Below are 12,895 nucleotides of genomic sequence, written 5' to 3'. Positions count from 1 at the left end.
TGCATCAGCCTACTGATTAAGCAGAGCTTCTCAGTGGCAGCACATGCTAGGGCTCCCTGATCGATCAGTTTCTGACTGCATTTATGATGTTGGGATTATTACAGCCATAAATGGCTTTGGGACCTTCATACTTGAGTCTTATTCTCTCCAGATCATATTACCACAGCTGCAATCCGCAGAAGTACTTAAGCTGGATCCCCCTTGATTTCACACAGAGGAGGCTAGCATTCATGTGCCTTGTGAGGAGCCCTCTGTTCTGGAACAGCTTCCTAACTTAGACTGAAATAGCTCTGATCAACTGACCAGCAGGGTGTGCTAGAAGGTGAATCTATTTCCACATGCTAGTGGGTTCTGATGAGGGTTAGATCTGGGGGGGAGGGGAGGATGGATGCATTGTATTCTTCTGGCTGGTTAGTTTTATTTATGGTTTTTATAATTTATGGTTGGACGCACAGGAGCTATAAATAAATACAATCAAATAAATGTTGCTGCTCGACATCAACCCTGTGACCTACCTCAGACTAGTCCACAGGGGGAATGTCTCATTGTCTAGTGATTTATTTCAACCCCACAAGGAAGTTTGGTAATGTATTAACGCAGTTCCGTAGGTGAATCAGATTCTGAAAAGGGAAACTCTACCAAACCTCAGCTCCAATATCCCAGTCACGTGGCAGCTGAACTAAACCACAACTGCCAGCAGCCTGGACAAGATAGCTATTGTGAGCACAGTAGCTCCATGCCAGTAATATTATTACTCCTAAATTTCTTAATAAGCTGGCCCATTTTTGTTTTTACAAGGTTTTTTTCCCCAAAAAATCAGACAAGCAAACTTCTTGTTAGTCATATGTTTCCATTTCTCCCATTGTACAAAACAAGATACCATACAGCAAGCATTATACCTCCACTTACCACAAAGCTAGGAGGCAAAAGACAACCACAGGAGGAATATATAGCCAGGCTCCACCCTCTTTCCCTCAGTCTTTTTTGCTTCCCCTGCTGGAAGTATTGAGTCCTTGCTCAGTCCTCTGTTACTTTTATTTCTAGCCCTATTTCTCAGTGTTTCTCAGAAGTAGTAAAGAAGAAGGGAAGATGAAAGAGATCCTAAAAAGAAATTACAAAAAGAAAAGGATTTAACTATAGACTCCCAATGGATCTTATAGGCTCCTAGACTACACATAAATAAGGTCTCAGAGCCACCTACAATTCCTTTCCCCACTCTGATTCCCACGAGGCCAGGCCCTTCCATTTGTTGTGCTTGAACCATGGGAGTTGCTAAAGCTCTGATGGAGCACAGCAGGGTTGGACATGCTAGCCTCTTACAGCTCTGAGCAACGACAGTAGGGTGCTTTTAGTTCTCCTCTCCCTCCAACCAACTGATCTTTTATTTATTTATTTAAATGCTAAGAAGTAGCAGCCTTAATATGTCTTTGAAAGGTCATCTAAAGGACAAATCCAGTACTTTAAAATTTTATCAATCTTAAAGTCACTAACTATCCCAACATGTGGAAGGAAAGAAGTGATGGGAGGAGGAGAGCACTGATACTAGCAATCTACATATAGTGCCAAAATGCTAGTTCCCTGGTTGGATGGCCACTTTCAGAAATCCCAAAGGCTATTTGGAACCAATCATGACACAATTTTGGAAGCCATAAAGAAGTAAAAAATAAACATTAATTCTCATTCTATCCACATGCTTAATCTGTCGTAAATTATCTGATATATCGAGTAAGGATATTAAAATAAACAGACACACTGAAACATTGTAAACAGAGTTACAGTAGAAAGTTATAGGACCTTAACACCAGTCTGATAAAGGATGGTACACTTCACAGCAAAAGAATAAAGATTTAAGAATATTCTATTGAAATGACTTAAATTTAGAGAACTGGATCTCCCTGAATAAACTGAAGCAGAATTTCCTCTAGAAAACATTAGAGCTATTTTTGAGAATTTGTTTGAGACTACATTTATTCATCTTCTGAGCAGGATCTAAAAACAGACGAGACAAAATAACTAGAGAAAGCGGTCTGTTCTTGCCACAAAAAAAATTCTAAAAATAGAAAACATTTTCACTTTTGAGAAAAATTTATCTTTTGATAAAAAAATTCAAAATGAAATTTAAAAAAATGTTTTGGTTAGACTTTGATTAGGAAAATTCACACTCTCCATTTGTTAATTCTTTACCCTCCCCCTTTTTCCTCTGGCAAAGAAGTGAAGGAGGGAGCAAAAAAGTGCAAGAAATTGGGGAACACACATTTTCTCTCAATTTTTAAAACATCCCAACAATTTTTCAAAAGGGAGGACAATTAAATTAGTAAATAAAACTGTGTATGGGGGAAAAACACTCACTTTTTAATTTTTCCCCATAGGGAAAAAAAAGTCAAAGTGTTACTTTGTGTCACTTTCTACGATTTGAAGAGAGAGAAAGGTTAAAAGTTAAAGAAATGTTAATTCAAAAACTGTTACTCTTATTTTAATGTTCTCTTCTTTTTCTAGTTGAAAAAACAAATTGATAGTAGGCATTTCTCTACAATGATAAAAAAATTCAGTTTTCCCAACAAAAATTTTTAAAAAGTTTGAAACAAAAAATTAAATTTTAATCAAAAACATTTTTCCACAAAAAATTGTTTTCAACCCCCAATTTTCACCAAAAATGTTTTCACCTAAAAAAAATCAACCAGCTCTGCAACTAATTAATCTCTTCTTCAAATCCAGTTCTTGGTAAACTTGGTACTGTTTCCTTTCCATAGGCAGGATGCTAGCAGGTTTAGACCAAAGATCTTAAAATACTTCACTGGGATGTTTTTGATTCTCCTCTCATATCAAGGGTAAAAATTCTGCTTCTTGATAGTGAAAAACCTTTTTTAAAATTTTAATACCATCCAGAGGGAAAGGAACAATATTTTGCATTTATATCTTGTCTTATTTTACTGTTTCTCAAGTGCTTCACAAATAGATATATGAGCTACAAACAGGGATGATTTCATCCACTACTGAAATACAGCTATATCCATGAATTTGGGTAGGCACAAAAGGAAATTATTTACCTGTACTTTTTGTTCTATGAAGAAACCCTCCTCTTGATTCTAACTTTTGAGTCTTATCATTCTAGAGAAAGCAGAAGTGACCCTTAGATTTTGGTTGCCTAACACCTGCCATTACAAAAAATTCTTCAGACTATTGTTTTGACTTGAAACAAGCCTTTGAAATTTGGCAGGAGGGTATAGTTTTGGTTTTAAGTGATGTCCTTTGGTGGCCTTGTGTAAATTGATAATGAGCTGTTGAAAATCACCATTTCTTGTATTCTGTTCATTTTGTCTTAAATTGATACCAATAACTCCAAACGTGAGCACTGTGTTTGTACTGCCCCACTTCAGTGTGCCACACACAGGGCGCCTTCTGAAGAGAGACAGAATGAACAGATGATCCTCTTCCTGCTGTCCATCAAAGTATCCTTTGGAGATAAAGGTGCACTAGGCAGGGCATCAGGTGAACATGAATTCCATATCACTTTTTCTTCTACTGACTGGCAATAATTCTGAGCCCTTATTATTATTTATCAAGCCTTCACATCTAGATTCCAGATTTCCAATATGGCAAACAAAATCCGTCAGACAAAGAATCTGCTAAATCTAAGTACTTAGTCATGTTGTACATAAACGGGGCTACTCAGACCTGTGTAACCTGCTGTTTCAGTGTGTTATGCATATTCCTTTAATGACTGGTCCACAGTGAATAACAACCTTCTGCTTGAGGCAGCTATTGTTACTTATCCTTTAGTGCAAGTGCTAGGGGTCTGTACTGTAGTCCTGAGTGACCAGTGTTCAACCCCCAAATATGATCTGGGGGGGCATGTTATAGTTGGACATTATTAGGATTATAGGTTAAGCATTCAAAAGTTAGGAAATGTCAAAATTAAGATTCAACCATATATACAACCATAATTTGGCCCTCTTCCACCTATGTATTATGATGCAATAATTAATCACATGATCAAATTCAATTGTTTCCATATCTCCTGGCTCATTTGGTGCACAGGATGGATCTGCTCTGGGAATTAATCTGGATTGTGTAGGTGGAGCAAATGAGGCAGGAATCCTACAGACAACTGTCTCATTATCTACACATCATTTTCTGGATGCTCAAGACACTGGGTCTGATTATCAGAAGTTGTAAACATCCACAACTGCTTATTATATTCTGTACAAGATCTTATACTGCACTAATCACAGTAGTACCCGAGCACCTTCCAGCAGTGCATTAAGCAACATAATTAACATGTTTGTTCCCTCATCCTCTCTCCAGTGTGTGCATTTGTTTTTTTTACTTAGTTTTTTACACACACACACACCCCTCTATGTTTATGTTACAGAAGGCAAAGTCAAATAAATGCACCTTGTACAAGCTCACCATCTGTAAAATGGGGATACTACTACCTAACCCTCACATGAGTGTTACAAAGATAAATTAGTGTTTCTCAAGCAGATATTATAGTGATGAACACCCAGAGTAAAGTCCCTAAGGAAATAATTTTATATTCAGAACAAGGTTTGAATAGCATGAATTAAATAAATCCTGAGGCAACACATTGATCAGAATAAAACAAAATATTGAATAGCTGCTCATTCAGTGAGCACCAGCCATCTTGTACACTGAATAAGGAAGAGGTCCAGTGGAAAATATATGTACTGGTGTGTAGCAAGGTGGCCACCCGCTCCTGCCCTGAAGGGCTTAAAACAGCCCTAGGAGAGGGCTGTGGTAGGGGAAAACCTGAGCTGATTGGGGAAGTAGCCACAGCTGGGCCACACCCCAATCAGGCCACAGCTGGCCCTAAAAGGGGCTGTGGGCTGGGAGCACAGGCAGTCTGTCTCTAGGCACTGAGAGAGAAGGGCCTGGCTGCCTGGGACTTCAGGAAGGTACCGGAGTAGAGCAGTGCTGGGGAATATGGCAAGGGAGCTGGGGAGCTCCCGCCTGGAAAACCCCCAGGCTGCAGGCGTAGGCAAAGGCCTGAAAAGGTACTGGGGTTGCAGAGGTGCAGCCCAGGGGTAGGTGGAGGCAGCAGGTTCAGACCTCCCTTGCCAAAGAGTGATATGGACTGCAGTCTGCCCCAGAGTGCGGGGGCTAGATGAGGACTGGCAGTGATCACTGAGGCAAGGTGGGGATAGAGGGTGGGGATTCCCCTGGGAGGGGAGCCCAGGGAGTGGGGGTACTGCCAGGGGGCAACACCCAAGGGAGACAGGCATCGGGGTCCAGGAGGGACACGGGGCCAGCGACAGCGGGACACTGGCCTGCAGAGGGCGCTGCAAGGCTGGAGAGCTAATTCCCATACTGGACCAGCAGGAGATGCCGCAGGGGTGAGTCCCACATCGCTACACTATGCAATTGAAGACTATTATAATGCATATGCACACACGGATAAATAAATTTTGCATTTTCTACCATTTGAGCTCTTGACTTTGCAAGCTTAATGCTTTTTTAATGTAGTTTTTATATGTTTATATACATGTTTATTTTATTAATAACTATAACTAGATAAGCAGCTGAAGAATCCCAGCTGCATTTTAAGCCATTGTTAAACTGACTGATGTGCTTTTATTAAGCCACAGAGCTCTTGTATTTAAGTGTTACATTATTTAAGCATCTCATATCACAGCAACAAGGGCCTGATGTGAGCTTCAGCCTGCCAGTCTGTTCTATCTGGGCCTGCAATCTAGGGCCTCGCCTTCCAGTATGGAGAGTGACATTTCCGGTGTGTGATTTTACCAGGTCCCTTTAAAAAAAAAGCATGTAGTTCCTGTTCTGGGCACCAGAGGATAACGTCATGCTCCTCATTTTAGCCAATAAGAGTCCTTTCCCCACCTCTACCCCCTTCTAGCAACTCTCCTCCATCATTCAATGGCTTCAGCAGATCACAAGTTTTAAAAGCTACTCATGTACTATGGTGATGTGGGTAGCATATAAACCTATATAGAACAGGGAGGCAGCAAGGAGAAAGCAAAGAGAGCTGCCTAGCTGAGATCCTCAGAGGACAGCAGGGTCAGGAATCCAGATGGTAGCAGGGTACAGGAGTAAAACAGAGTGGGGCTGCATGTGGAGGAGAGCACAGGGACAGCTTTGTGCCAAGAGGAGCCAGGAATAAGAGGTAAAGGCAGGAACAGAAGGGACATAGGGAATAAGATCAGAGAAAAAAGACTCATGACAGAGGTGCATGGTGCTCAGGCTGCCAGGGGAAAAGTTGCTGAGGGTGCAGCTGGGTAAGGGTGTGAGAGTGCTACAAGCAAAAATCAGTGAGGGTCCAGGGGTTTAAGGGTAAGTGAGAGGTAATACTGGTAGTGCAGGAGGTGAGTTGGAGGCTGTGGTGCGAAGACAGAGCTGCTGTGTATAGGGGAAAAGTGTGCTGAGGCAAAGCCTTGAGAGCAAAGTGCAGAAGGGGCTTGGGAGCAGAGGCAGAGCTAGCATATGTAGGGAAAATGAAATAAGGTGGACAATACAAGGTAAGGAGCGGAGAATGATTTGGAAGGGAGTAGGGAACACTGGTTGATTGGAATTCACTGAGGAATATTTGGAGGCAGATAATGAGAAGAGGTGGAAGCTGTAAGAGAAGGAATGTATATGGTGCAGAGGTAACAAAGGTAAGGCTATAAAAAGGGGACAATGCAAGGGGCAAAGGGTGAGGAGATGGGGAATGGAAAGAGCGTTGATGGGTGAGAAGTGGTAAAGGGAGCAGAGAGTATGAGGAGATAAAAAGGTTAAAGACACGTGAAAAAGGAAAAGGATAGTCGGAACAAAAATGTGAGAAGTAAAGAGGGCTAGATAGCACAAGGAAAGTGGACTTAAAGGAAACAAGCTGGAAAAAGGAGACAAAAATTAATCAAAATGTACCACAGATGGTAGGGCAAGTGGGAAAGAGAACACCACCACAAGGAGGAGGGAGTATAGTACAGCTGAGGTGTTTGTTTATTATTTTGTAGAAATCATAATTCTGGGGGGGGTGTCAGCTACAGTTTCTTCTCCCAATACTTTGAACCCATCTATACTACAAATGTAACCATGAGAGCTGGTTGAAATTTTCCATACTTTTAATAAATGGTATTGCTAATGTATTAAGTATTTCTTGCTTTATTAGCAGAATTATTTCCATATTTCTAAATGTTAGTGCTAGCAATTTTACATAGCCAGAGAGAGTGAGATAGCAATATTATATCATGAATGCCTTACTTATGAAAAAGTGAACATAGGTATCTTTAAAGTCAAGAGCTGCAAACCAATACTGGTTTGAAGGAAAGAATATTTTCTAAGCAAATCATACAGAACTTTTATTTTCTAAATATTTAATTTGCTTAGTGATACCATGCAATAACCATGTGATAATTAAAGTATTTGAGTTCCCAAATTAATAAAGGCACATTAGATTTTCTTTTTCCCTCATGGTGGTCACTATAGGGCATAGTTAAGGTTCTTTGGGCACCCTAATTGTGCATTTGTTCTATACATTAATATGTTTTGATTTCTTTTAGGTCTATCCTTAACTTTGAATTTCATGGGATAATATAAATTGGTTTTGGCTGGATGCAAACAGGTCTACCGGAGAAGTGCTCCACCTGCAGAACATGATGCTGACCACCTCCGAATGGAGAGACCACTTGTGGCAAGACAAGGTGGTCATGCTGAGGCAATCTGCAAAAACATTCCTGGCCCCGGGGAGGTGTGTGGCTATGAGATGGATGTCACGTTGCACGCAGAAGTCCCATAGCCTAAGGGCTTCCAGGCAAAGGGCAGATGACATGGCTCCGCCCTGCTTGTTGATATAGAAAATAGCCGCTATATGGTCCGTCAGGACCTGGACCACTCTGTTCTCCAGGTGAGGTAGGAAGGTGTGGCAGGCCAAGCGGACCTCCCTGACATTGATGTGTAGTGAACAATCAAGGCGGGACCAACGACCATGCATGCTGAGATAGCCTAGGTGGGCTCCCCACTCCAGGCCCAAAGCACTGGAGACGAGGGTCACCGACGGCAGGGTTTTGCCACCATACTAGTGACAACCAAACATGGTCCAGGACCTTGACTAGACACTCCACGTGGTATCTGTTGGCACCATAGACCGACACTAGCCATGCCTGCAGTGACCTAAGGAGGAGTCGTGCATGCCGAACCACGTAAGTACAGGCTGCCATGTGGCCCAACAGCCGCAGGCACGTGTAAGTGGTGGTGAGAGGGTGAGCTTGTATACACAAGATCAGGTCCAACATGGCCTGGAACCAGGCCTTGGGAAGGAAAGCCCTGGCCTGGGTAGAGTCAAGGGCAGCTCCAATGAACTCTATGTGCTGCGTCGGGACTAAGGTTTACTTTGTCTCGTTTATCAATAGCCACAGGTCGCGACAGGTGGAGCAAACCAGGTCGAAATGACGCCATACCTGATCCCGGGATCTGCCTTTTATTCTTTTTTTATGTATCTATATATTATTATTTAGTCATTGAGGTATGGGTAAATCTGCATGTCTTTGCGCTTTCTGACATCTTTATTTTTGGGGGAACCACTGGCCTGGCCCTGCTTGTCTCTTTTGTTGATGGCAGATGCTACCAGGGACACTGTAGCTATTCAAATCCCTTTGCTGGGACATAATATTTCTTTTCAGCTTTCTTGGAGGTAGGCAGAATGGAAGAGGGGGTCTGCCACACCAACTTGGCAATTTTCAGGACCCCTGGGTGCATGGGAAGTGCAACCTGGGCCAGGGTGAAGGAGGGTACGACTTTGAAGAGGTCGGACTCCTCTGCTAGCTCCTCGACCTCTAGGTTCCGGTTAGCAGCCACCCTTTTGAGCAATGCCTGGTGCTCCTTGAAATCATCATGGGGGCTGCTCATTCGCAAGCGGCCCACCACCACCTCGTCCGAGGATGATGAAGATGACTGTACTATAGAGTGAGGTGCAATTTCCCCTGGCCTGGTCAGGGACGGCTCCTTGCGCACTGAGGCCTGCTACACTGCCTCCAGGTCGGACACTGCACCATGCTCCGATGCTAGTGCCAGCTGGGCTGGAGGCAGTTTGTCCAATGCGACCTGGGAGGAACGGTGCGAGTACAGGACCGGCATGATGGGCCGTTGGTGATTCAGCTCTCCTAGGTGAGGGGATGAACTCTCCCTCCTGCTCAGACCACTGCCCTTCCAGCAACCAGGACGGAGCCATAGAGGCCTGAGTCTGTTGGCTGACCCTTGTCAGCAACTGATAGGGAAAGATCAAGGAACAGTGCCAGCCAGCCTGAAGAGTGGTACCGGGGAGTCGGAGACTGGTGCCATAACCAGGAATGTTCCCACACCAAGGGGGATTGATGCAATGGGCACTGCCCAGGTGACGATAATCTGTGCCGCAGCAATCTCTGGCAGGAGCCCTGGTGGTATCGCAGATACAGGAATCGGCGCCATGACTCAGGCGTCCCGGACCTCGTAGGGGCATGTTGGTGTTAGAGACCTGGGTCTTCTACCCGCAGATCAAGGCTGTGGTGCCAGGGTCCTAGGTCGCAGTGACATGGATTGACGCCTGCGGTCCAGGGACCAGGGATGCTCCGTTACTTTTGACCGAGGTCCCATGACCAGCTTGCCCTTAGAGGTCTGGGCCTTAACTGGGTCCATTGCCTGGCTTGGCATCTGTGTACGGGCCCGCCTACTTGGTCCTTGGCCGCCGGGGCCGCCTTGGGCACAAGTGGTCCTATGACCAGGATCCCCTGCCACTCCCGGGAGTCGGCGGCAGATCCCTGGCTGGGCTAGGGGTCCAACCACACCGGTACCCCGGTGTAGCTCCAGGCCCAACACGTGGCCTAACAAAGGCCTTTGCCCCTTTGTCCTGCAGTGCCGACAGGCCCTTTGGCTTCAGACACTTCTTTTGCGCCGGCAAAGGGGAACAGTGCCAGGCGGGTTCCAGTGCTGGCAGTGCGGTGCGTGCCAATGCCAAAGTACTAGGTGTGGAATCCAACCTAGAGGACTCCAAGGCAGGACGAAGCGCAGCCTCCATGAGCAGGGTCCTCAAGTGGATATCACGTTTGAGTTCAAGGGCAAAAGTTCTGCAGATTCTACACTTGTCTTTTCTGTGTGATTCCTCCAGACACTTCAAACAGCTATCGTGGGGGGTCACTAATGGGCATCAGCCAGGTACACGATGAACATGGCTTAAAGCCTGGGGAACGGGGCATGCCCCACTCTGTGGCAAAGTCCCAGCTGGGACTCTAAAGTTTAATGGTCAAACTAAGTACCTAAAGACAAACTACAATGGAGACAGAACAATGGGCTGAAAGAACTGCGAACGCTCTTGCAATGCAAGACAAGGCACTCCGACCAACCATCATGGGCGGTAAGAAGTAACTGAGAGGGTGTAGAGTCGGTGGCGCCTGATATACTGAAGCATGAGTGCGACACTCAAGAGGCACTGCAGCCGACCATACAGATACCGTTAAGACAAAAGTCTCCGACGACTACAAGTGGACGCGCACACACCTAGAATGGAATCGTCATGAGCAAGCACTCGAAGAAAAGACAGTTACTCACCTGTAGTAACTGGTGTTCTTCGAGATGTGTTGCTCCTATCCATTCCATGTAGGTGTGCGCGCCGCGCGTGCACGGTTCTTCGGAACATTTTTACCCTAGCAACTCCGGTGGGCCGGCTGGGCGCCCCCTGGAGTGGCGCCGCTATGGCGCTAGATATATACCCCAGCCGGCCCGCCCGCTCCTCAGTTCCTTCTTGCCGGCTATTCCGACAGTGGGGAAGGAGGGCGGGTCTGGAATGGATAGGAGCAACACATCTCGAAGAACACCAGTTACTACAGGTGAGTAACTGTCTTTTCTTCTTCGAGTGATTGCTCCTATGCATTCCATGTAGGTGATTCCCAAGCCTTACCTAGGCGGTGGGGTCGGAATGAGACGTGGCGGAGTGTAATACCGCGGAGCCGAAGGCTGCGTCGTCCCGAGACTGCTGCACCAACGCGTAGTGGGAAGCGAAGGTGTGGACTGAAGACCAGGTGGCCGCTCTGCAGATGTCCTGGATGGGAACATGGGCCAGGAAGGCGGCCAATGAGGCGTGCGCCCTCGTCGAGTGTGCGGTGAGGCGGCACGGGGGGACGCGAGCAAGCTCATAGCACGCTCGTATGCAGGACGTCACCCAGGATGAAATCCGTTGTGAGGAAACCGGCTCGCCTTTCATACGCTCAGCAATTGCCACAAAGAGCTGGGAGGAACGCCGGAAGGACTTTGTCCGGTTGATGTAAAAGGCGAGGGCCCTACGGACGTCCAGAGTGTGGAGCTGCCGTTCACGAGGTGAGGCGTGCGGCTTTGGAAAGAAAACCGGGAGGAAGATCTCCTGATTGAGATGGAAGGCCGACACCACCTTGGGGAGGAAGGCCGGATGTGGTCGAAGCTGCACTTTGTCCCCGTGGAAGACGGTATACGGGGGACCTGCTGTCAGGGCGCGGAGTTCCGAGACTCGTCTGGCGGATGTGATCGCCACGAGGAAGGCCGTCTTCCAGGTAAGATGGAGCAGAGAGCACGTGGCCAGGGGCTCGAAGGGCGGGCCCATCATCTGGGCGAGAACCAGGTTCAGGTCCCAAGTCGGAGCAGGCGGACGCACCTGAGGGTAGAGACGGTCTAACCCTTTAAGGAAGCGGGCTACCATTGGGTTGGAGAAGACGGAGCGGCCTCCTATAGCGGGCCGGAAGGCTGACAGAGCCGCCAGGTGCACCCTCAGGGACGAGATCGCGAGACCTTGACCTTTCAGGTACCAGAGGTAATCGAGGACGGTCTGGATGGGGGCCGAGAATGGGTTAAAACTTCGCTGGTCGCACCATAGCGCAAAGCGTTTCCACTTTGCGAGGTAGGTAGAGCGTGTCGAAGGCTTCCTGCTTTCCAGCAGAACTTGCTGCACCGCTGCCGAACATCCTCTCTCTGCGTCGGTCAACCACTCAGGAACCAAGCTGTAAGATGCAGCGACTGCAGGTTCGGGTGACAAAGTCTGCCGAGGTCCTGAGTGATGAGGTCCGGCCATAGCGGAAGGGGAATGGGTTCCCGAACGACAGCTCGAGCAGCAGGGTATACCAATGCTCCCTCGGCCAGGCCGGAGCGACGAGTATTACGCGGGCCCTGTCTCTCCAAAGCTTGAGTAATACTCGGTGGACGAGCGGAAACGGGGGGAACGGGTAGAGGAGCGGCTCCGTCCATGGCAGGAGAAACGCATCCGAGAGGGAGCCTGGAGCTTGACCCTGGAAGGAGCAAAACCTGTGGCACTTCCTGTTGGCCCGGGAGGCAAAGAGGTCTATCTGGGGAAACCCCACCTCTGGAAGATTGCTTTAGCCACATCTGGGCGAAGGGACCACTCGTGGGAGGCGAAGGACCTGCTCAAACGGTCGGCCAACGTGTTCTGCACCCCCGGTAGAAAAAACGCTTCGAGGCGAATCGAGTGGGTCACGCAAAGATCCCAGAGGAGCATCGCCTCCTTGCAAAGCGGGGAGGACCGAGCTCCGCCCTGCTTGTTGACATAGAACATGGCTGTGGTGTTGTCCGTGTACACCGCTACACAGCGGCCCTGAAGGTGGGTCCGAAAGGCGAGACACGCCAGACGGATCGCTCTCAGCTCCCGGACGTTGATATGGAGGGAGAGCTCCTGGGCTGACCAGAGACCCTGGGTGTGCAGATCTCCTATGTGAGCCCCCCATCCCAGCGCCGACGCGTCTGTGGTCAGGGTGACCGACGGGCGAGGAGGGCGGAATGGAACCCCTGCGCAGACTGTCCCCGGATCCAGCCACCAGGTGAGTGACTGAAGAGCGGGACTCGGCACCACCACCACGTCCAGTGGGTCGCGCTGAGGGCGGTACACCGATGCCAGCCACATTTGGAACGGGCGCAGTCGCAGCCTTGC

The 12,895-nt window shown here is 47.4% G+C and overlaps 1 protein-coding gene across 7 annotated transcripts in view; it reads right to left on the bottom strand.

Annotated features, from left to right (window-relative positions):
- STAG1 (stromal antigen 1) overlaps nt 1-12,895 on the bottom strand; it is a 356,975-nt gene that overhangs the window by 212,048 nt on the left and 132,032 nt on the right. The window contains exons 1-2 of one of the 7 annotated variants that reach the window (XM_039487600.1): nt 3,048-3,076; nt 910-1,101 (exon numbers count right to left, since the gene is read on the bottom strand). The exons of 5 other annotated variants lie outside the window; for them this stretch is intronic. Coding sequence is in view for 1 of the 2 variants with exons in the window: in XM_039487596.1 (XP_039343530.1) it covers nt 3,048-3,108 (61 nt within the window). In the remaining variant the exon portion in view is untranslated. Of the gene's footprint in view, nt 1-909; nt 1,102-3,047; nt 3,109-12,895 lie in introns of those variants that run through there. One more of the 7 variants, XM_039487596.1, reaches the window with a different exon arrangement.

Source organism: Mauremys reevesii, linkage group 9 (genome assembly GCF_016161935.1).
Source record: "Mauremys reevesii isolate NIE-2019 linkage group 9, ASM1616193v1, whole genome shotgun sequence".
NCBI lineage: Eukaryota > Metazoa > Chordata > Testudines > Geoemydidae > Mauremys > Mauremys reevesii.
The sequence above is the reverse complement of the archived record's forward strand: the minus strand, read 5'-3'. Positions and strand labels throughout refer to the sequence as shown.